Source organism: Planococcus citri, chromosome 5 (assembly GCF_950023065.1).
Source record: "Planococcus citri chromosome 5, ihPlaCitr1.1, whole genome shotgun sequence".
In the NCBI taxonomy this organism is placed as follows: Eukaryota; Metazoa; Arthropoda; class Insecta; order Hemiptera; family Pseudococcidae; genus Planococcus; species Planococcus citri.
This window is the reverse complement of record NC_088681.1, coordinates 12,989,091-13,014,765: the sequence shown is the minus strand read 5'-3', so window position 1 is coordinate 13,014,765 and position 25,675 is coordinate 12,989,091. Positions and strand designations below refer to the sequence as shown.

General features: G+C 34.8%; 1 protein-coding gene and 1 long non-coding RNA gene across 2 annotated transcripts in view; one reads left to right on the top strand and one right to left on the bottom strand.

Moving 5' to 3' along the window:
* The window catches only part of LOC135849375 (uncharacterized), a 498,164-nt gene that overhangs the window by 24,055 nt on the left and 448,434 nt on the right, over nucleotides 1-25,675 (top strand). The window lies entirely within an intron of this gene.
* Nucleotides 19,531-23,881, bottom strand: LOC135848163 (uncharacterized). The gene is made up of 3 exons (XM_065367974.1): nucleotides 23,675-23,881; nucleotides 20,230-20,739; nucleotides 19,531-20,148 (listed from the first exon to the last, which is right to left on the bottom strand). Exons 1-3 carry the CDS (start codon nucleotides 23,732-23,734, stop codon nucleotides 19,603-19,605), a joined length of 1,116 nt encoding a protein of 371 aa, XP_065224046.1. The 5' UTR covers nucleotides 23,735-23,881; the 3' UTR covers nucleotides 19,531-19,602.

The window sequence follows — 25,675 nt, the reverse complement described above, 5'->3', positions numbered from 1 at the left end:
AGTTTTTATAAATAATCCGACCGAATTTCAGCTTAAATTCCAAACCTCAGCGTTATTTTATCCTCTATTATTCTAATTTTGTTGAAATGCAAACATTTTTCCTGGCGAGCTGTAAAAAATTATTTTAAAAAAATAAATGAAATTTCGCAATTTGATGCATTAAATTTTTCCTTCGCGGCGAGTCTTACAAAAATTTGCATAAAAAATCAAAAAAACTTACAGCTCATAAAATTTTAACGTCGAAATCGAAATTTTTTTTTGGTGCTTATAATATTACAAGATTATTACACCCGTAAAGTAGAGAGGGGGTGTGGATTTGGTTCCATCAACTTGGTTTTTTGTTTTCATCTGCATGTGTGAATTTGGCTTTGGAAAATGAACAAAAAATTGAGGAAATCTTCAATTTTCTGAATGAGTCGTCACTCAAGTTCATTTTTTTTCAGTTTAGACCATTTTCTAGAGTGAATATTTTTGAAATTTATCGACTGAACTTCTCTTAAGCAGGCGTTAAAGGGTTAAATAATTATAAGATGGCTTCATCAGTCTGCATGGTCTTATTTTTGACAACCGTATAGGAGAATAGCTTGGAAAATTATATCCAAGCGTATCGTATAGTGACCTATATTTATTACCCCATTATGTGTCAACTCATGAATGAATAGGGTATTTGAAATTAGAACTCTTTGTAGTGCCTAAATATGTACTCGTACATGTGGAGTACACGTCGTTTCAAGTACAATGAAATGAATAATATTGAAATAATCGGTGTAAATATTTGAACATAACGGTCTGTTATAAAATCATCTCTTCATTTCGACGTTCTCAGATTCGAATTACCTAACATGAAATAAAATCGTATTTCAAACTGTTTAAGTTGAACGTATGTAATACGTAAACATAATGTATGTGGATTACTGTTTTGTTATTTGCTGGTCAGGATTTATCTGTTTGAACAGCTTCTTGTACATATTTTGAAACAATTTATTTTGAATTCTACTTTGTACCATTGCGACAAATTATAGTGGTATTGTTCCTCCAGATTTTAAATTCAAAAAAAAAAAAAAAATGACGAAGCAGTGCTTGTGCTTTTTTGGTTGGTTGACAATAGAGTGATGAATGGGTCAAAATCTGGTATCCCTTCACTTGAAGACAGATGTCCCTCTCTGTACCCCTCATATTCATTCTATACACATAATTTCATTGATTTTTTTTTAAATTTTAATGATCTTATATTTTATGCTTGACGTTGGATCCTTCTGCTTTTCAAAATTTCAATATTATTGCCAGATAACTGTAGGGGTGAAATTTTCAGATATTAATTTTTCTATATGTTCTTTGCGATGAAATCGATTTCTTGAAGCTACATAAGTATATATAATCTACTTCTTAAGTTTCAAAAAATGACCTAATTAGGCTTTCTTCCGGTATATTGGTATAACTGTAACATCATGATAGATTGGTCCATACCTCCATCGAGATATCTGTTTATAGCTTAATATACCTACCTTCACATAATGTGTTGAAAATCACACGCAGGTCTCACAATCAAATCACGCCAAAAAGACACAATATTCTATCGAACTGGCTATGCGGTGGTGCTGAATGATCTTTTGATTTTATTATAAACAATGAAACCGACATCGACACCAGGGGTGTGAGTCGCGACACAGCAGTCTCGATTGTTATCTATCGCTTCCGTATGTGATTGATGAGATGATGAAGGCAGCAGCAGGTAGATCTTGGAGCATCGTATAGTCGAACCTGGACCTGGATACCTACGAGTATATTGGAATATACGAAGATGATCGGAAAGGACGACGCTTCGGGCTGAATTCTTATTTATATATGTCCAAGTTGTACCCACTACCCACACCACATAGAGCACAGGGGCCCTCATACGACAACACTATAATGCCTATACCATAGGGTACAGATTGACGTTTGATTTGATGTGTGATCTATCCTAAATACAGTATGTAGGTCTAGAAAGACATGGAAACGCACGAGCTACACATTTGAAAAGATAACAAGGTGTCGAAATAAATAGACGCTGATTTAGAATTTTGGAACGTTATGATTTTACACATACGGATCCTTATACGGTGTGGTGATGGTGATAATGATGCCGATTGACGATGAAGAAGAAGATGCTGCCGATCGAGGATATCGCGTGCCTAAAAATTACACAGAGTCACGCGAACTAGCGCTCTTAGCTTAAGGCTATCGTCCTTGGTAGCCTGCCTGGAAATTTTTCATCTTGGCAGTCGGCAGCTACATTATGGAATCTGAGTGTCCAGCTTCCGAAAATGATTCGACAATAGAGCGAAGAGAAAACGACGAAATGGTCAATGAAGAATGGAAGAAAATGATCGATTACTTACCTGTCGACCTAGTCAGTCGCGGCTGCGCGAGATGTTTTCGGCGGCTAATTTGAATATTTACGCCGCCTGCTGGCTTAAGGTCTAGTAACTGGTCGCGCTATAGCTACAGAGAAGAGAAATGCTCCGCCTCTATACGTAGTGTATTTGCTCTGTGAAACGCAGTCGCGTATTGTTATTTGTTTGATTTGGACCGTCATTGTACTCGTGGTAGTGGGTACTGGATACTCGATGGCTCTCATTGGCCGTGTAATAAGCTTCGGATTACCTACTACGGTGCAGCTGGTGTAGACATAGTGTATGTACGAGTAGAAAGCCACTGGTCATATTGTGATTGGGAATATGTAGACGTACCAATGGCACTGTTGGTGGTGTCGCATTCGAGTATAGTGGTGAAAATACCTACTGCCCATCATAGTGTGAACTGTGAAGTATCGAAATCGAGAGGTTGCTGTGAGATTCTCCTTGTGAGAATTGTTAGTGCCATTGGCAAGGGGGGCAAGTGGGGTCAATTTGCCCCCCCCCCCCGTTTTCAAAAAAGTTTGTAAACTTTATTTTTAGAATAGAAATGTAATCGTCGTTTTTGAAAATAGAATGAAAACTTTATTTTTGAACATAAAATTAAAATGTTATTTCGTTTTAGTAGAGAGTTGCAAACTATTTCATGGAGATAGAACGGAAACTTCACTTTGAAAAAGAAAATGCAACTTTAATTTTTATAGGAAAAAAATGATGATAAAAACTTCATAGAACAAGAGCTAATAGGTAAACTTTGTTTTTGAGAAAAATCTCTCTTGTGAGAAACGTTCTCGCTTTTCTGCAAGATAAACGACTTTTTACCAAAAATTGTTTGCCATAAATCAAAATTTGTTCTTGATTTCAACTTTCAAAAAATGAAAACTTCAAAGAAAAAATTTCGTAGAAACGTTTCCCAATGATTTTTTTTTTTTTTTTGAAGACAAAATCATCAGGGGGTAGGAGAAGGGTAATTTTTGGGTCATTCCATGTCAACTCAACCAACGTTTTTGGGTCATGTCCTCCGATTTCGCTCAAATTTTTTTTACAATATCTACCCACCCAGTAAGTAAGAAAGCCGCAATCAGTTTGGTCCCAGCCCCCTCAGGGGGCGGGTGGGGGGGCTTCAATTATTTTCACATTGTCTCGAGGTACTCAACTTCAGCAGCCCATTCCTCCAAAACTATGATATTTTGATCAAAACTGATTTCACAGTTCGAAAGGAAATTGAATTTTGAACTTTTTAAGTATTTTGAAATTTTCAAAAGTTGAAAGTTGAACTTTCAATTTGAAAGTTCAAATTTCTAAATGGCGCTGTAAGTGGGAGCTACCATTTAAAATTTTGAAAAAATTTCCATTGATGTACATTTTGATACTTTTTCGAAATATTTAGGTTTCAAGATGGAACTCTTGATGGAGGGGGAGCACCCCCACCCCCAATTTTGGGTGAAACTTTCAAAAGAAAATCTGGGGCATGTGATATATCGAATTGTATGTTTTCGGCGACGCTGAACACGAATATGACGTTAGATTTTTGATAGGACCCCATCCACGGCCCCCAGCACCTCCTCAAAGGGGGTAAAAGTTCAAAAAAGTGTTTTGTTCGTGCGACACATGGAATAATATGTTTTTGGTGACGCTGAACACGAATATGACGTCAGATTTGTGATTTGACCCGTCCACGGCCCCCTGCACCTCCCCAAGGGGATAACCCCCCCAAAAAAGGGTAACATTCGTGTGACACATGAAATAGTATGTTTTCGATATCGCTGAACACGAATATAGCCATAGTTTTTTAAATCGACCTCACCCATGGCCCCCAGAACCTCCCCCAATAGGTAAAAGTCCAAAAAAATTGTTGGGGGCCGTGGATGAGGTCCAATCGAAAATCTGATGTCATATTCGTGTTCAGCGTCACCAAAAACATATTATTCCATGTGTCGCACGAACAAAACACTTTTTTGAACTTTTACCCCCTTTGAGGAGGTGCTGGGGGCCGTGGATGGGTCCTATCAAAAATCTAACGTCATATTCGTGTTCAGCGTCGCCGAAAACATACAATTCGATATATCACATGCCCCAGATTTTCTTTCGAAAGTTTCACCCAAAATTGGGGGGGGGGTGCTCCCCCTCCGTCAAGAGTTCCATCTTGAAACCTAAATATTTCGAAAAAGTATCAAAATGTACATCAATGGAAATTTTTTCAAAATTTTAAATGGTAGCTCCCACTTACAGCGCCATTTAGAAATTTGAACTTTCAAATTGAAAGTTCAACTTTCAACTTTTGAAAATTTCAAAATACTTAAAAAGTTCAAAATTCAATTTCCTTTCGAACTGTGAAATCAGTTTTGATCAAAGTATCATAGTTTTGGAGGAATGGGCTGCTGAAGTTGAGTACCTCGAGACAATGTGAAAATAATTGAAGCCCCCCCACCCGCCCCCTGAGGGGGCTGGGACCAAACTGATTGCGGCTTTCTTACTTACTGGGTGGGTAGATATTGTAAAAAAAATTTGAGCGAAATCGAAAGACATGACTTTCAAAATCGCCCTTTTTTGGTTGAGTTGACATGGAATGACCCTTTTCATATAGAGGAAAACTTGTGGAAAACTTCTGTTTTACAAACAACTCGATTTCGATTTCAATTTTTGGTAAAAAAAAAACAAGAAGAGGGAGGAGGGGTGTTCAAAAATTCTCAGAAGGCCATTTTGTTCTTGATTTCAAATTTCAAAAATAAAAACTTTAAATTTGAGAAAATTTCGTAGAAACTTCTCCCAACGAATATTTTTTTTTGAAAAAAAATCATCAAGGCGAGGGCCGAGGGGAGTAGAAGAAGAGTAACTTTTTCATGGATGTAAACTTGTTGAGGAAAACTTCTAGTTTACAAACAACTCGATTTCGATCTTAATTTTTGGGGAAACTGGAAGAGGGAGGGGGTGTAAAAAATTCTCAGGAGGCCTTTATTTCTTTATCCCCCGGGCCTGCATTGGCTCTACACAAGGGAACTTTTAGAGAATCGAATCGAATCATTCACGAACGATCGGTGACAGAGAACAAATTGACTGATTTCTAGGTGAATCATTCGCGAACGGAATAATTAATTTTTATTGAATCATTCACAAACGAATTGATTATTTGTTGGTGAATCAATGAATCATTCGCGACCGAATTGAATAATTTTTGGTGAATCATTCGCGAACGAATTGATTAGTTTTTGGTGAATCATTCGCGAACGAATTGATTCGTTCGAGTGACTCGTCCGGGAACCAGTCGATTCATTTAATTAATTTTAGGTGAATCATTCGCGAACGAATATATGTAGAATCATTTTTGGTGAATCATTCGCTAACGAATTGAATTAGTTTTTGAATTTTGATGAATCATTCGCGAACGAATTGATTCGTTCGAGTGACTCGTTCGTGAACGAATCGATTCATATGTTTGGATTTAACATTTAAAAAAAATCAAAAAAGCTGTTTTGAAGGCAATGTTTAAAAATTGATAGAAATTTTCGCTTTTTATCAAATTGTTGAAAATATTGTTTTTTTCTTTAATATAAAAACGTCAGAAATTTTCAAAAAGACTTGAATTTTTGCCCAAAATGTCCTCTTTTTAGAAGGGCTGAATTCGTTGATGCTCTGTTAATTGTTTGAATAAATACAAAAAATATCCAAAAAATCTCTATTATACGTCATATTTTTCCAATAAAATTTAAATTTTGGTTTTTTGACAGAAGTAGTCAAAAATACTTACTTACGTATTTTATTTTGTATGTTGAAAATTGCCAAGAAGTATTGCTTTAAGTAATGTCAATAAGTTGCGAAATAGTCTCACTTTTCCAACAAAAATTTGAAAACGTACTAAGTGTAAGTATTTTAAAATTATTCAATTCGTTTGCAAATGATTCACTAAAAAATCCAATTCGTTCGCGAATGAGTCACCAACTATTAATCAATTCGTTCGCGAGTGATTTACCACGAAATCAATCAATTTGTTCAATTGCCAGTCAGTTGCGAATGATTCGATTCGATTCACTCAGCTTGAAAACAGATCAATTCGCATACAATAGTTTCACAAAAACTGAATCAATAGTAAATTAATTGATCCGTTTGCGAATGATTCACCAAGAAATCAATCAATTTATTTAATCATCGATCGTTCGTGAATGATTTGATTCGATTGTAAACAGATCGATTGCTTTACAAATGTTCCAAAAAAGGTGACTCAATTTTTTCGTAAATGATTTGAATTGAATGAAAAGTCGGTCTTGATGCGTGAGTGTTTTTTTTACACTAATTCCGATTGATTCTATTTTTTTGTTTTTCCTATTTGAAAAAAAGTGATCCTTGGTGCCCCAAAATTGAAAAAAAAAAGGAAAGATGCAAAAGTCAAAATAATCTTCTGGAAGTATCCGTCTCAAAAATGACTACGAATTGATCAATTTTTTAAATCATTCACACCCCCCCCTCACTTGTCCACCAAGCAACGTTTGGCTCACAAGTATAACGTCTCGAAAGTTGAAAAAATGATAAATGTGAAAAATGAAAGATCCGAGAATGTAAAAATTTTCATCTTTGGGAGTTTATTGCGAAAGTTTGCTTTTTTTTGATGTGTTTTGTAATGAATAATGATAGAAGTATGCGCCGGCGTCATGATCGCGTGCTGTTGCATTTTTCAATAAAAGAGTTAATTTTTTACTTCGAAACGAAATAATACCTACTCTCTTTTCTTCTCGTTAATATATGTATTTTTTTGGCGAATGTAACATAATACATTGTGCTGCCTTTTTTTTTTTATAGCCGCACGTTTATGTTGCGGTTTTCAAAAGTTAAAGGAAGAACACAATATAGATTCATACAATATTGTGTTTAGTACGATGTGGTACCCTCCTGGTCGGATCTTTTCGCTAAATTCAGACAGTATGCTATTACTGCAGCACGTACCATCATATCGTATATTATTCAGTCAGAAGAGAATCGCACCAATCACGAAGCACGTGCACGAACCATTTATAGAAATAGCCACGCGACGTAGTAACACCTGAGCGTTGATGTGATGTACCTCTCTATACATATAGAGAAAACCCCTGCACCATCGCAGGGCTGAGGGCACCGTACAGGAGGCGAAGAAGAGGACATGCAGCGAGTCATCGAGCGTCAGTTGTTTATACATAGGTGCTACGAAGGGAAAGCAATTTTCGGAACAAGGAAGCGATCGTCTCTTTTTTTTCCTTTGGTACCTATAACTATACAGTAACCAGTTGGCAAGCGTATGCTATACCGCAATATCGTTCTTATAAATATATTTTGTAAGATATTACTACATATAAAATACATGTTATTGGTACCTTTACCTTTTTACGCGCGCCCTAGACTTGCTCCGTTGTCTTCATGACTTCTTATTCACGTTATTTTCGTGGAGTAATGGAAATTATTATTAAATGTTGCGTATGTGCTCTGCAGGTACCTATATACTTGGCTTCGTGTACGAGTATTTTCTTAAATGAACCTTTCCCCTTTGTATGACGTACTATGTGGCGCTGGTGTATGTAGAGTGATGAGGGTACAAGATGAGGTAATTTATGTGATGTGTTTAGGACTGGGACTGAGACTGTAATAGCTCGTCGTGGAGAGCTGCGTAGTTTAGCTCGTGCTGTTCATCTTATTTATGCATAAGGTCAAATTTGGGCAAACTCTTCTTGAAAATGAAGTAACTCTTTTGTCGATTCAACTCACTTTGAAGAGAGTTGAAATGGGCCAGCTCAACTCTAGAAACTTCAACTTAAATTAAAAAAGAACCTATAACTTTGAATTGATAATTCTTCATGAAAACTCGATTCCTCTTCAACTTTTTTGATTTTTAAAAATACTTAGATATTCAACAAATGCCACCGCACCTAAAAAAAAATGAATGATCGAATTCAAAAATCAAGGTAAGGTATGCTCAGAGTTGTCGAGGTTATCAATAAAATAGTGGAATGAAATGTTTTATTTGAATTTCTATCTCGATAGTCGGAGGCCCCGCATAAGGGTCTATTGCACCCCCCCCCCCTCCCAATCAGGTCGATCTTCTGTCAAAAGAACATGTGTCTCAATTTTACGCTTAAACAATGTAACCTGCTCATAGATCGTTTGAAAGTATGCTATCCAAATTAATTTTCACTGCAGAATTCAAATTTTTGGGTCAATTTTGGTTTCCAGACCTCAGGGTGGGGAGGGGGTGGGACCTGACTTCAATTTTTTAGCGGATATGGGATGTAACAGTCGAGTGTGGTATCGAAATCAAGGTATTTTGCGGTGAAAATTACGATTGTGATGTTTATTTAGTTATCCAACCACCATAGACTCTACAGGGGGGGGGGTACAAAATTCTTTATGGAAAAGTATATGAAAGGCCGAATGTATGTGGTGCCAAAATTAAGGTTTCTGAAATGATGAAATTTGACACGCGGTTTCATCATAATCATCAAAAACTGGTCACAATTTGTTCGCGAACGATTTGCTCAGAGTACACGAATCGTTCGCGAACGAATGAATCACTGAAAAGTCGAATCAGGTTAAGACGAAACGATGAAATATGACAGTTTCAGTACAATCTTCAAAAACTGGACGTAAGTTATTCGTTCACGAACGATTTGACCAAAGAAGAGGAATCGCTCGCGAACGAATGAATCACTGAAAAATTGAATCAGCTTAAGACGAAGTGATGAAATCAGACAGTTTCAGTACGATCATCAAAAACTGGACGTAATTCGTTCACGATCGATTTCACCAAAGAGGAGGAATCGTTCGCGAACGAATGAATCATTGAGAAATTGAATTACGTTCGTGTAGAGTGTAGACGATTGAATGGTAAAATTTGACAGTTTTATTTAGTACGATTTACAAAAAACTGGACTTGTTTCGTTCGCGAATGAATCACTAAAAGAGAGAAAATCGTTCGCGAACGAATGAATCACTCAGAAAGAGGAAATCGTTCGCGAACGAATAAATCACGGATAAATCAAATTGAAATAGATGTACGGTCATCAAAAAGGTAGTCTCAATTCGTTCGCGAACGATTTGCTCAGAGTAGAAAAATCGTTCGCGAACGAGTGAATCATTGAGAAATTAAATTAGGTATAGATTAAATTATGAAATTTGGCAGTTTTATTTAGCACGATCTTCAAACAACTGGACTTGATTCGTTCGCGAATGAATCGCTCAGAGAAAAAAACGTTCGCGAACGATTATATCCCTGAGAAATCAAATTGAAATACATGTACGATCATCAAAAACTGGTCTCAATTCGTTCGCGAACGATTTGCTCACAGTAGAAAAATCGTTCGCGAACGAATGAATCACAGAAAACTCAAATTAGGGTAATATGAAATAACAAAATTCAACATTTTTAGGGCGATTATCCAAAACTTGACTCAATTTGTTCGCGAACGATTTACTCAGAGTAGACGAATCGTTCGCGAACGAATGAATCATCGAAAAATCAAATTAGCTCAAGACAAAATGACGAAACTTGACAGTTCATGTACTTGTACAATAATAATCAAACCTGAACTCCGTTCGCGAATGATTCCCTCAAAATCAATGAATCACTCGAGAACTAAACCCTAATGAATCACTGATTGGTGCACTAATGCCTCATGGCTGCTGAGCTCGAAATCTTGGACAATTTTAATTCATTTTTGGAAAACTACATACCACCAAAAAATGAGTATCAAGTACCTATTTACAAAACTTTATAAATTAGGTAGGTACTTTTGATGTACATCTTTATAACTCGGTCATTTTTCAAGTTTCATCAATTGATGAGATTTCTGAAAGCCCGGGAAGACAATTTAACCATTTATCATATTCAAAATTTGAACATTATCTCCAAGAACTCCGACAAAAATCACTTTCAAGCACTTCAAAAACTTTTTAAAATGAAAAAATAATAATCTCAAACATACGTATATTCCAAAATCCTACAAATTTTCACGCAGCATCTCACTAAGAAAATCCATCCAATTTGATAAAAATACACAGAATAAATATTTAGGCTCACACATAATCATCTTTGACGATAAATTGAAAAAAAAGCCCACAATCGAATCATCCCAGCCCGCTTATTTCCAATACTAAAAAAAGGAAACGGTTCGGTTTCGGGAAAAAAATTAATACCTTTTCTCACATTAATTTTTTTACTCAAGGGTTGACGCCCTTGGTAAATACATAGAATAGAAAATACATACGCACTCGAACACATGAAAGAACTTAGCCGACGGACCAGACCAGTTACACACAAAAAAACCCTAATAATAACCGTTTCTTCACTACACGCTGTCCAATTCTCTTTTTTCTTCTCTATTCATACGCTAACATGCAAACTTGACCAAACAATAAGAAACACTTTCGGTTTTTTTATTTTTCAATTCTCGATTCTTTTCAGAAATAAAAAAATTCTCATACTTATATACCTAGGTTTTTTTATTATTAGATATAAAGGTATAAGTATAGTAAAGTCGACTCTCGTCGGCCTAATATTCTTGGTATAGGTAATTGAAATTCACATAGATTTCGGCTTTTTTGATACCAATCGCAACCCTTTGTTTTGAATAAATAGGTCTATGTATAGCTCTTTAAGGCTTCTTCTATCTCTTGGTGTACCTTTTCTGGCGCAGGTAGCCCTGTGTATAGCCACACTCTCTCATAGAGATGAGAAAAAGAATGTCCAGAATGTCGTCCATGAGACAGACGCCCCAAATCGCAAAATTTATAGCCTGGATTTTATCTCTCGTCATATATTACCTATACTCGTACCTGTAGCCATACCACAGAGTAATAAAGTTTACATAATGATTCGATTGTTTTGACATAAGAAAAGATCATAGCGCCGGCTCTATAGAGGCGTGTGTCGTTCTCGTTACGCTTTATGGCTCGCGATAAAAACAAGAAAAATACCCCTTCTGCACGTAAAAATATGCCCACCTATAATGTTTATAGGTAACTCGTACACCTACAAAAGATATCTCATCGTACACGCACGAATACCAAATTACCATCAGCGTGCACAGAGTCGTAAAAATTTTTACGACTAATTGAACGTAGCACCTCGTTGAGTTTGAATAGCTATATAGGGATAGGATAGGGGTACACCATGGGGCATGGTTTTTTTTTCTTAATCGTGTGCCCGACTCGCGACTCGAGCCACATAATCCATTAAATAATCTCCTCCTGCTCTGTATTCTCTAAAGGTATGGGGGACATAGCCTACGTACAGGAAGTTACAATAGACATTAGACAATGGCAAAGAATCCGCCATTGCTTAATACTACATTACTATACGAGTACAAGGATCGTGTAGATCATTACAGAGCAATCAATACGCACGTGTGTGTGCGAGTGTAAATTAAATATCATGATCCGGTTTGGCGAACATTGTTCCGCATCTTCAATTTTTTTTTCTTCCCTCTTCCTTCAAAGACTTGGGAGTATTTTCAGCGAATACACAGGGGGCAAAAAAGATACGCTGCAGTTGGTTTGTTTTCTTATAGTTATTTAATCGTCTTTTGAGCAGATACCCGCGCCATCTTGGACTTGATGTTAATTTCCTGTCGACTTATGACGAACGACCGGAAAAAAGACAGCACGATGTTAATAAAATGCGAGTATTTTCAAGAAATACGAAAATGAACTCTGCCTCTAATAACTACCAACAAATTATATGCATGGTAATGACTTCATAATGAATTAGATATAATTACAATTGAGTCATTCCATGCCAAGATGAACCATTTCTGGCCTTGGTTCTTGATTTTTCTCATAATTATTATTTTAGAGGTCCCTACGACTGGGAAAATTGAATGAACAACATTAATTTTACGTATCTCTGATCACGAAGGGTTGAGGAAGGGAGAAGGGATCTCGATGATTTAGTGCGGTCTCATTATTCGTTTCAATAACCAACTTCGAAGTCTTTTAAAATGGAATCGGTAAGTTTCAAGTTCAAAGATGAATTTTTTGGTGGAATTTGAGAAATCTGATTGAAAATAGAATGAAAATTGATACGACTGACCACCAGTGAGATAACTTAAAACGAAGTAGAGTAACTTTGGAATTATACAAAATTGACAGGAATCAACGTAAATTTATTGAAACTCTCCAGAAAATCGTCAGAGCTGATTTTTAAAAAAGTAACCATAAAAAGTTTTGAAATAAGCTTATTGCAAAAGTTACACAAATATGGAAAAAATTGCTTAAAATTACGTAAAACTTGCAGATCTCAAGTAAATCTAAAAAAATGAAAGCTTCAAAAAAAATTGCTGAAAAATCTGAAAAAAAATTGCATACTAATGCGAGAATTGACTAAAATTAGACGTAAAAAACTAAAAAATAGAAAAAACGATACAAAAAATCAGACCAAATTGCATAAAAAATAAACATCCCAAAAAAATATTACAAATGACGCCAAGATTTCATAAAATATGAATTGTACAGGATACATATAATAAAATCGCTACAAAATCGCCGGAAAGCCTAAAATATGTAAATAAATCTTCGAATAACGAAAAAATTGAAAGAATGTCTACCTACCATAAAAATCAAGTACAAATGAGCAAAAGCAAAACAAAATTCGTAAAAGAAATTACTGAATTTACTGAAAATCTCTTGAAAAAATGCAAAATTACACTTTAAAGATTTCACGAAGGGGTGACAAATCAGACAACATAGCCGAAAATCAACAGGAAAATAACCAAAAATTGTCAAAAAAAGACACGAATTATTCATACTTACGTGAAATTGTTTTATGTAATAACAGAAAATTTAAAAAAAAAAAATTGAAACGTGGAGAAAAAAATTGATAAAACATTTATAAAAGTGGACTGAATATTGAAAAAAACATTGGAATTTTTTTTTTTTCAAAAAGTGGTTGAATCCGCAAAAAAAATATGAAAAAAATCACCTAAAATCACCGAAAGAAAAAATAATTATGAAAATGAGTGTAGGTGGTAAAAATTAATTTTAGATATGTCAGAATCTGCAAAATATAATGACTAAAATTATAAACATTTCAACGAAAGCGTCTTAAAAACCATTGAAAATGAAAAAAGAGATCAGTAATCGAGAAATACTATCAAAATACTTGAAATCAAAGAGAAAACTCGAAAAAATTTACAAAAAAATTCTGAAAACGACTTCAGATCAATTATTAATATGTTACCAAAGTTTGTAAATCGAACAAAATTGCACAAAATAATCAACAAAGGCAAACAATAAAATCTACTAGAAAAAGTTTAAGAAATTAAATTAAATTGATAAGGTGTGTTACAAAATTTCAAAACCAAAAAGGATTCTAGAGAGTCTTTAGAGGGACATAAAAAGTATCCCACCTTGGAAAATTTATTAGCCTATAAAAAAGCAAGGGCACATGCAAGAAGAATTGTCAGAGAGTGTAAACGAAACTCATGGTACTCTTTCCTCACGTCAATAAATAGCAACACTCCAGCAAGAGCTTTCTGGCATAAGATCCGAAAAATATCAGGAAAAGGAAATCACCTCCAAATAAATGCCATGAAAACCAGCTGTGGAAAAATTGAGCATTCATCGGCAGAAATTGTTGAAATTCTAGCAAAAAGTTTTTCTGAGAACACTTCCACAAGTAAGCTTCCTCTGCAGTTCACCTCTCAACAGTGCACAGGCAATTATAACTTTGACACTGGCATGTCACATGAAACCTACAATGCTCCTTTCACAATGCAAGAACTCAAAAGAGCAATAAAACACACAAAAAATTCAGCTCCAGGTCTTGACTTGGTACACATTCAAATGTTGAAAAACATGGACTATGAAAATCTGACACAAGTGCTGAAGTTATACAACAACATCTGGAATACTCACTGCATTCCCAACTCTTGGAAGGAGGCCATCGTTGTACCTATCCTAAAGCCGGGAAAAACTCCTCAAGAGCCAAACAACTATCGTCCAATAGCTCTTACCAGTGTGCTGTGTAAAACAATGGAAAAAATGGTCACCCAACGTTTAATGAATTATTTAGAAGCCAATAACAAGGTAGACCCCAACCAAAGTGGTTTTTGTAAAAATCATTCAACCATTGATCAGCTCATCAAACTTCAGCAAGAAATACTTGATGGATTCACTCAAAATCAGTATATAGTCTGTGTTTTCTTTGATTTTAAGAAGGCATTCAATCGCATATCAAAAAAACCAATAATGAAAGCTTTACAGGCTTTGAATTTGAATGGAAATTTACCATTATTTGCAGAGGACTTTCTACAGAATAGAACTTTCAAAGTCAGGTTGGATGGTTATCTGTCTACCAGCCATGTTCAAGAAATAGGTACTCCACAAGGTGCTGTCATAAGCCCTCCTCTATTCCTGGCAACATTATTTGATATACAAGCTCAAATCAAAAAACCAGTATGCTACTCCCTCTTTGCCGATGACCTAGCCATGTATATTCGGAGCTCATCTCTAGCCTACATCGAAAAAATTCTTCAAAAAACCATAAATGAGCTTGAAAAGTGGGCCAGTAGTAAAGGTTTGCAATTTTCTCCAGATAAAACAAAGCTGATAAATTTCCATTGAAAGCAGAACTCTCCTCCTCCCATCAACATCACATTATATGGTCAACAAATTCAAAATGTAACTACTCACAAGTTTCTTGGGCTGCACTTCGATCAACAGTTGACCTGGAAAATCCACCTTCAGCATACAACAAAAAAAAGCACAATCTCATTGAATTTACTTAAAAAAATCAGTGGCACAAAGTGGGGAGCTGATCGAAAATCCATGCTACGTATTTATTCAAGTCATGTGCAATCTATCTTCGATTATGGAGCAATAATATACAGCACTGCTTCAAAGACTGATTTGAATAAACTGAACTCAGTGCAAAATCAAGCACTTCGACTCTGCTCTGGAGCTTTTTGTACCAGTCCAATAACTAAACTTTTTGAAGAGACTGGAATACTTCCATTATCACAAAGGAGAGATCAGCTTATGTTAAAGTGGTACCTGAAAGTGAAAAATTCTCCTAAACACCCAAATTTCTACAAAATGTTTCACTCTCCACTGGAAGAAAAGTATACTACTTATCGCCCCATTGGCTGTCGTTGCAGAGATCTTCTTGCTAGTTTATACAGTCGGCCCCGCTTATTATGGTCGCATTTGTCCGAGGCAAATTGATTTTATTAAGCGGGTGATTTTATAAAGCGAACCTTTGAAAAAACACAATTTTCACATGAAAAAATTTACTACAACTTCACAATGTACATGCATACTAAAAAGATGGATTAAAATTACAATAGGTACTCCCGAATTCGCGATTTAGGTACATAACATATCTATTTTTCAAATGTTTAGACCATTTTCCCTTTATCATCACTTGAGAGAAAGTTGTTAGAAATCAAAATTTAAAAATAAGAGAATAATACGTGAAAAATTCCAAAATTTTTGATTTAAAGTATGAAAAAACAAGCCATTTTCCCAAAAATACCTCAATATTTTCACAAAATGATTCTGCTAAGCGGGGAGTTTGATTACATTAAACGAGTGATTTTCTGTGTAATTAGGTACAAAAAATCGGGACCAAGCCATTTGATTACATTAAACGGGTGATTTTATTAAGCGGATCCATAATAAGCGGGACCGACTGTACATAGATCATGGTGACACAAATGCCATAAAATATCAAGTGCAGAAAATGAAGCTATGTTCTAACATAAAAACTACTACGGTACATACAGAAAAAGTAGGAGAGAAGAAGTAGTACTAACTAGATTACGAATTGGACATTCTGCCTACACCCACTCTCCACTTTTCAAAGATAAGAAACTAGAACAATGTGACCCTTGTGGAGTGCCAATCACCATCATGCACTTGATAAATTGCTGTTCCAAATATGAGGAAGATAGAGAGCAGATTTTAAGGGGGCTTACTTATGAAGACATTCATACAGATGATGAAGATATTTGTCAAAAATGTTTCACCTTCTTAAGACATATCGAAATTTATGACCTTATTTAATGAAACTTTATTTATTCATTTATTTATTTATCTATTTATTATTTTCAATGTTATTGGTTTGTGAATTGTTCTTTTTTTTACTTTTGTTATTTTTTTCATTTATTATTTGTTTATTCGCCTACTTATTTAATTGGTATCTGATTGTCTATTGGTGGTTCATACATTTTGCTCTTTCGAGTCACTACACATATTATATTATTATTATTATATTATGTAAAAAAAATTTTGTGAACAAACTGTGGACGCTAAAAGGCCTAGATTCTAAGGCGTCCTTGAATAAAGATTTATTCAACATATTCAAAATGAAGAACGATACTACCCCCTCCCCCTCACCATATCATATTAAAAAAAAAACAGCAAAACTACGATTGAAAATTTTTTTTTTTAAAATACAATAAGAAAACAAAGACAACCGTCATTAGTTGTCATTAATGGAAACGTTCAAACAATTTTTCGAATACCTAGCTGTATTATTTTATTTTCAATTTTTGCTATATTATTCTAAAGAGAAATTAAAATTTTTCATTTCCCTCATTTTTGACTAAAACTTGAAAATTTGAAAAAGAACTTTTTCCTCACCTCTTTAAAAAAAAACAAAAAAAAACATCGAGTACAAAAAAAACAGTACTTGCCAGACCAGAAGGACTGTCAGACACCCTGTGATTAGAAAAATATGCAAATGGCTTTAAATATCAAAAAAAGTATCCTATACATCAACGAAAAAAAAAAAAAACAGCAACACAACGTAAAAATTATTTAAAATGAGGAAAAAGTTTATAAAATTTCATCAATTTTGTTAACGGCCTGACTGGGGAGGAGCTCTAGGATTTGGACGAGGATTTAATACAGTTGGTTGCATGTTTGGTGGTTTTCCTGGACCTGCATTCGTATGATTTTGATTGTTTCTTGCAAGCTGAAATGCGTAAAACTGGCCTAGGGGGTTTACTGTAGGTGTAGGATGACCTGGTGGCGGCGGGTTAGATGATGGTTTTGGTGAAGGTGGTGCTGACGGTGGTGGTGCTGGTGCTGGTGTCGGTGGCGGCGGCGGGTTTGGCTTAGGTGCTGGAGGTGGAGGTGTAGGTGGAGGCGGTGGCGAAGAGCTACCACCACCCGATCCGCCGCCTTTCCCGCGTTTTGGTTCAGGTTTCACAACGCAGAAAATTACACAATAAAGCAAACACAACGACGCAGTTCTCATCTTGAAGAAAGTCGAATTTCAAATTTAAGTTAAGACACTGATCTCAAGCAATAAATTTCACATAGGTAACTGCATGCAAGTCTATTGTAGAATAAGCGCGGAATCTACTGTACCAAAAATTTGAAAACCCAGTCGAAATCTCTCAACAGTTCATTTCACAATAATCCACACTAGTGATGATGTGTTTTTCTGCCTGTACCTGCAATTTGAATCTTTTTTCCTTTTCTTCAACAATTTTATAAACATGGTATGGGAAATTTCAAGTACGTGCAAATAATTCAACAGCTGAAAAATCGCGATAAACGTCAACTTTTGTGAATTAATGACAATCATCGTCCTCGCTTTCTGCAATACTTTCTTCCTTTTTCTGCAAACAATGAAAAATGTTGTTTACACGAGTGCAATCGAGGCCAACATGCGTATACAGTAGGTATACGAAAACCATAATCAAAATGACATGACGTAACAATTCTCACAAGGGAACGAAATCAAGCTGGATCCAAAAAGCAGATCCTGAAACCTTCGCGAATAAAATGTCACTTCTTAAAGTACATACATTTTTGGATTTTTGGAAAACTTTTGATTTTTTTTTGTTTTTTTTAGGGGGGAGAGAGGGGTGCGATTGTATAGTTATTAAAAATTTTAAAAAGTTGTTTCAAGAGCGATTTTTAAACCTTTACATAACTTTGCAAAAGACAAAAGTCACCAAATTACACAAAACGTAATGCAAAATATTTTAATCTAAAAAAATCACCGAAAAAGACTTCTCGACAAATTACTGCCAATATTCGCGAACGTATCGATTGATTTTGTCAATTTTTGGTGAGTCATTCGCGAACGAATTTGAAAATTTTTGGTAAATCATTCGCGAACAAATTCAACAACCTTTGGTGAATCGTTCGCGAACGAATTGAATAATTTTTGTCGAATCATTCGCGAACGAATTGAATTTTTCAGTGAATCATTCGCGAACGAATCGAATAATTTTTTGTGAATCATTCGCAAACGAATCGATTCTTATAAGTGACTCATTCGTAAACAAATCGATTCATTTGCTCAATTTTTGGAGAGTCATTCGCGAACGAATTTGATAATCTTGGTGAATCATTCGCGTATGAATTGAATAATTTTTGGTGAACCGTTCGCGAACGAATTGATTTGTATAAGTGACTCGTTCGCGAACAAATTGATTCACTTGCTCAACGTTTGGTGAGTCATTCACGAACGAATTAAATAATTTTTGATGAATCATTCGCGAACGAATTGATTCGTTCAAGTGACTCGTTCGCGAACGAATCGATTCATTTACTCAATTTTTGGTGAGTCATTCGCGAACGAATTGAATCTTTTAGTGAATCATTCGCGAACAAATTAATTTGTTCAAATGACTCGTTCGCGAACGAATCGATTCATTTACTCAATTTTTGGTGAGTCATTCGCGAACGAATTCAATAATTTTTGGTAGATCATTCGCGAACGAATTGAATCTTTTAGTGAATCATTCGCGAACAAATTAATTTGTTCAAATGACTCGTTCGCGAACGAATTGATTCGTATAAGTGACTCGTTCGCGAACGAATCGATTCATCCACCTAATTTTTGGTGAATCATTCGCGAACGAAATGAATAATTTTCGGTGAATCATTCGCGATCGAATTCAATAATTTTTGCTGTATCATTCGCGAACGAATTGAATGTTCCTTCTTCTGTAGTACTCCCTCTTTAAGAATAAGTCACCGAGGTGGATTGGTGGGGGGGGGGGGGAGTTGAGCCCTCCAACGGTGATCTTTGCTCTGAAAATCAACATTAATTTTTTTGAGAAAATTTGAAGGAATCCTTCATTTTTAGAGTGAGTGATGACTTTGACGAAAGTTTGCGAAAGAAAAAAACACCAAGATTTTCAATTTTTATAATAAATTGTAAACTACATACGTACATAAATAAGGTGAGTACCATGCTCATATTCAGCTTCTGAACCAACGAGTAAATTCACTGGCTTTGAATCAGATTAGTTCTCGCGATGCTTATATTGTGCTGAGGAGAAACATCATTCCATGGGCCGGCAAACCATCTCAAGTTGATCGACAACGTCAAAGTGTCATTTCGCAGCAACTGATTTCTGAAAAAGTGATCTTTCTTGCAGAAGTCTTTCATGCCTCCACGTTCCCGATTTTCGAATTTCTTGAGCCGCATTTTCGCAGAAAATAACTCTCGTTTTTCGTGATCTATAATCGCAGCATCGATGCTGGCTAATATTTCTCCTACTGTGCTGCCACTTTTCACTCCTACTGTCGCGTATAACGAAATTATCGACGTGTTTTTATCATCGGTGCTATTTGGTACGATCTCAATTCTCCATTCGTATGTGTCAGTTGTGGGTGCTTGTAAGACAGGCGTTTTGATCTCACGATCGCCGAGTAGATCTTCGTGTAGACTGAATTGGTGAATGGCCCAAATGTAGTCTATTTCGTAAGATTTCATGTACGTGTCGCATCGAATCGTGTTTTCAAAAGCGAGCTCTGACGAGGATTCATCCTAAAAACATATTACACGAGGTTAATAAAAATTGGACTCTTTGATTTAAAGTATATAAAAAATTACTTATATAGAACATACTTGACGAGAAACCTGATTGTAAGAATCAGAAAACCATCTCAAGTCGATTGATAAAGTTAATGTGTCGTTCTGCAGTAAGCGATTCCTAAAATAATCATTTTTCCCGCGAAAATCCTCCCAATACAAATAATTCCCAACTTGGAAATGTTTTTGAGTCAGATTCTTGCAGAATAACGTTTCTTCTTCATGATCGATGATTGAAACATTGGCTTCTATAGCTAACACCTCTTCGAATATATTGTACCCGAATCGATATATCTTTAACGAGATTGATTTGTTTCTGTTATTAACTCCGTTAGGTATAACTCTAATTTCCCATTCGTAACCGCCAGTGCTCGATGAGTGTAATCTGGGTGAGATGATTTCACGAGCTACGGGTGTTTCTAGCGTCTCGTGAACACTGAACTGATGAATTGCCCAGATGAATTTCATTTCGTGAGTTCGTATAAACGTATCGCATCGATTCAGATTTTCATACGATGCGTTTGAAGTGGGGTTTGATGGTTGGCTCTGAAAAAAATCGAAATATTACTGATTCGAAAAACTGCTCTTTACTTTGTTAGTGTACTCTGTTCAGCCATTATATTTTCAAAAAAAAAAAAAAAAAAAAAAAAAAAAATAGGGTTCAGATACATGCTTATTTTAAGAAAGGGGGAAGATTTCCATCATTGGCTCTCGAATGGGGCTCAAAAATGAAAAATTGTCATTTTCATGGCTTTTTACGTACTTTGCTTGAATTTTATTTTTAACAAAAATGTTGACCTTAAAAGTCCAAAGAGGGCAAAAAATTACAAGAAAGTACGTTTTTTTTGCAAGATTTTGATTTTTTTGAGCATGTTGCATCGATTTTTGAGCTCTACAAAAAATATTATGTGTTGTGCCTCTCGTTTTTTCTTACGAATTTTTGACATTTTCAACCCCCCCCCCCTCCCATAAGAAACCCTCTAATCATGTAAATTTCTTTGAAAAAAAATCCACATACGCACCTCTTACCTATAGTGACTATTTTCAGTATTTTCTGTAAAAGATTCAACATTTTTGGACCCCCCCCCCCAGAAAGCGTCGAGAATTTTGGATTTTGAGTACGTATGGGCACATTTCTCGAATTGGAGTTGGGGGAGGCGACTTGAACATTTCTGTTTTGAAGCTATTGAAAAATTGAAAAAAATCCAAGAAGCATACATTTTTAGTGCTGAGTGCTGGATACAAATCTCAACTTTATTATTTGATTCGGTCGCCCCCCCCCCCTCAAAAAATCCGGAAAATCAAAGATTTTGGACTCGTTGATTACGAATATCAAGTTATTTTTTCTGATTTAGCCTAGTCAATGCACCCCTCACCCTCAGTACAACTTCTAAAAAATCTGAAAATTGAAAAAAATTGGTATACAAAATTTTTTGGAAGTGCTGAATGCAAGTATAAACTTATTTCAACGAGGGCTCTGCACTCGGTTACTTTGTATGTACCAAAGAGTTACTTTTCTTCCTTTTTTTTAAATTCAAAAAAATTTTAAAAATTTAATTTATCCAAATTTTGACTCTTTTACGTACTAAAAATAACAAAAGTCTCAGATTTTGTTGGCAAAAAGAGTCGTTTCTTGTCAAAAATCACTAAAAATTGTGGCTTCGTTACAGAAAATGTCAAATGTCTTACTTTTTTCCAAAGTTGTCCAAAAGTCTCTTTTTACCATCAAAAATTTCCAAAAAGTATTAGTCTTAATTTTGTCAAAATTGTCAACGGTTTGCTTTTCTTGACAGAATTTTCTCAAAGGAGACTTACGAAAAGATCTCATTTTTTCGACAAGAGCTGTTAACAAGTAACTAAGCACTTTATGTCAGTATTCTTTAAAAAGTCTCGTTTTTTGCAAAAAATTCGTAAAAATTCTCATTCCGTACAAACTTGCTAAAAATCTTGCTTTTTTGCATAAAAATGCCAACAAATTACAAAAATTCTCACTTTTTCCTAAAATTGCTTGTATGTCTCGACTTTTTATCAAAAATTGTCAAAAAGCTCTGCTTTTTGCTAAAATTGTCAAATTCTTGATTTTTGGCCAAAAATTGCCAAAAATTGTTTGTAGGTAAGTCTCGATCTGTTGAAAAAAAAAAATTCCAAAAAGCTCTGCTTCTTGCTAAAATTCTCAAATTCTTGATTTTTGGCCAAAAATTGTCAATATTTCTCATTTTTTCCCCCAAAAATTGCTTGTAAGTCTCGATCTGTCGAAAAAAAAAATGCCAAAATGCTCTGATTTTTGCTAAAATTGTCAAATTCTTGATTTTTGTCCAAAAATTGCTAGTATTTCTTGTTTATTTTCCAAAAATTGTTTGTAAGTCTCGATCTGTTGAAGAAAAAAAAATTTCAAAAAGCTCTGCTTTTTACTAAAATTGTCAAGTTCTTGATTTTTGGCCAAAAATTGTCAAAAATTTCTGGGAAAGTTTTGTTGTATTACCAAAAAGTTGAGAAATAAGTAGTTTCAAATTTGTGTTCAGCGTTCCCAAAACCTAATAACCCAATTATATTTTGAAAAAAATTAATCCCCCTTTATGTTGTAATTGTAACGTAATTTTTGATAACAACCACTTGATTGTTTGCCCCTTTTTAAACCTTCAAAATCTAAACGATGATTTAAACAAATTCATTGATAATAAATTAAATTTTAATAATATTATTAAGTTAATCAAAAACGATAATTTACTCCATCTAGTTTAATTTTTCAAAAATAGTATAAGTGCTTTTAAAACCAAAATATTATTGTGTTGTAAGCACTTTAAAAATAAATGTCTTGTCTTGTCTAATAACCCATAATTGCATAATGACTTTTCGGATTTCACTGTAAATAGGAGGGGGAACATGGGGCGTTTGAGAGGTCAAGCCAAAAAATGATTTGATTCGTATTCAGCGCTTTTGAAAACGAATGAAATGATATGTCACACAATTTTGGTATTTTTTCGTTCATTTTGACCAAAATTTTGGGGGCTTTGTACTCACCACTGGTTTGTAAAATTCCATCATCGAAGAGTTCGTATTGGTAAATTTGTATAATCAAAATTCATGTTTCCTAGATCTTTTTTTCAAGTTTCGAAATCACATCTTGGTATACGAAATTTAGTAGATAAGTTTTTTTTTGAAAATCGAGGTTTTAAAAGAAGAAGCTCAATTTTGAATTTTTGGAAAATATTTTTGAAATAGCTCTTAATTTCCATTAAAACGTCCCCAAACAATTTCTCTCTGAGGTTCAGCAGTAACGAGCATTCGAGCAATTGGACTTCACACAGCTGCCTCGAATGGGTTATTGGAACCAATAAAAGCGATTCTCTTTTTTTTCCCTGATAGAAGTAAAGTTGAAAATTTTTTTTGATTGGACATGACATGTCAATTATGTACCTATAATATTATTTATGGAAGCAAAATTGTATTCACTTAGGTCATTTAAAAAATACATACTTACATGACTAAACGCACAAAAAGAGGAGAAAAATAATGTACAAATGATATAAAAAGTGTCCATATTTCCTTCTCAACAGTGCAAAAAGCCAAAGACCGAAATTAACCGCAATAAAATCTTACGTTGAGGTTATATAAAATGATCAGACGCAAAAAATCAGACAACCTCGTCTATAAAATGAATTCCTACGTACATAGAATTTCTGGCAAATGAAAGCTGCGAAAATGGGTCTTGATCTACTACTGGTACTTATCTATCGATCTAAATGATAAAATTGTAATCATTCATCAACTTTCGTGTATATCAACTCTAATTTAAGACCCATTTATTGATTCAGATTCTCGCTTCACGTCTTATTTGATTTAGTTCGAAATCATTTTGCTTCTGAATCAGTTTATGTCAAATTAAGTGACTGGATTTTCGGTTTAGTTTTTCCGATTTGGCCGAAAAAATTGTTTATAGGTTGCTCACAACGAGAACAAAGATTGGCCTCTTAATCATCTTCTGAGGCAGTGAGCCTGATGATGTGGGATTTTAGTTTTAGTTCTGCAGTTGTAATTTCTCGTCATAATGATGATCAATTGCCCAAGCCCAGGACGTCCAAATCGACAAGCATCTCAATACGATGATCTTCCTTTGACTTATAATGACGAGATTCAATATGGTATAGAATACAATATTTTTCTTCATATACCTATGGTATGCATTCTTTATTAGTTAAATAAATACTGATCGGAATTTGCCTATACGCGATGCTTTCGTGTAATGAAAATAAACCTCCGCGAGGAAAATGAAAAATATGTACGAGGTGAAAGATGAGAAAGAGCTATAGGTGAAAGAGAAGTAAAAAAACGAATATTACAACTTAACTCGTTGATTACATAAGGGTGGTTGTCGGTCGGTACAGTGTCGGCTCGACAGTATCCCAGACAAACGTAATTCAATGGTATTTTAAATAGAAATGTAACATATAAAATGAAAGGTGGTAGGCATATTAACCTTTAACAATAAAAAGAAGAAAACGTAATCATGTATTGTTTTGTTGGTTGCGCTTCTTAGGGGTAGTTCTTTCACCAATTTAGCCGAAGGGGCGCGATCACAATGACTTGCGCATTTTACGCGTATATTCTTACTTAATAATTCTTGATATATACGTCGTATAGTACATGTACATTTCGTATACGGTTTTATTTATGTTGCTTGATCGGAAATTCTCTCTTATATGACCCATATACGAGTAAAAGAGATAAGGAATTAATGGCACGTACTCTTGTAAAGTTTTTTTTTTTATTTAAATACGATTGTAAATAATAATGAAGGACACTTGAAACACAGACACTTGACAGTGAAATCCTTTTTAAAGGAAATTAAGTTTTTTTTTTGTATAGTTTGATGAAATTGTATATGATTCGATTGCTGGAGTTACCTTACTGATAGAGATATTATTGCAATTCGAGAATAGGAAATGGATTAAAGAGGAAATGTGTCGATATAGTAGTGTATTTAGGTAGTCAAATTTATAAAACACTATCATTTTCTGAAAATAGTACCGAAATTATAACAATTAGGTGGAGCTTCGCAGCGGTAGGTCGGCGTTAAATAACACAATCACACGTCCTTTTATTTTTATTGTTGTTGATAATACGGTACTACGTGATATACTTTTTGATAGGTGGGGTCTACACGAGATGAATTTGAACTGAATGTTGGGATGTGAGACAATGTTGGGAAATTGTTGAGAAATATGGATTTTTTTCATAATTTTTTGGAAGTATCAGACTGCAAATGCTTCCCAAATTAGTTTAGTTTCTTGGTAAATGTTGTGGCTTTTTCGCCCATAAATTCCAAAAATCTCAGTATTTTAACAAAAATTACTTAAATACTCATAAAGTCGTTTTTTTGCCAATAATTGCCAAGAAGTCCTCTTTGTTGTTGTTGCCAAAGGCTTACATTTTGAAAAAAATTAACAAAAATCTCCCTCTGTAGTAAAATAGTTTCCAAAAA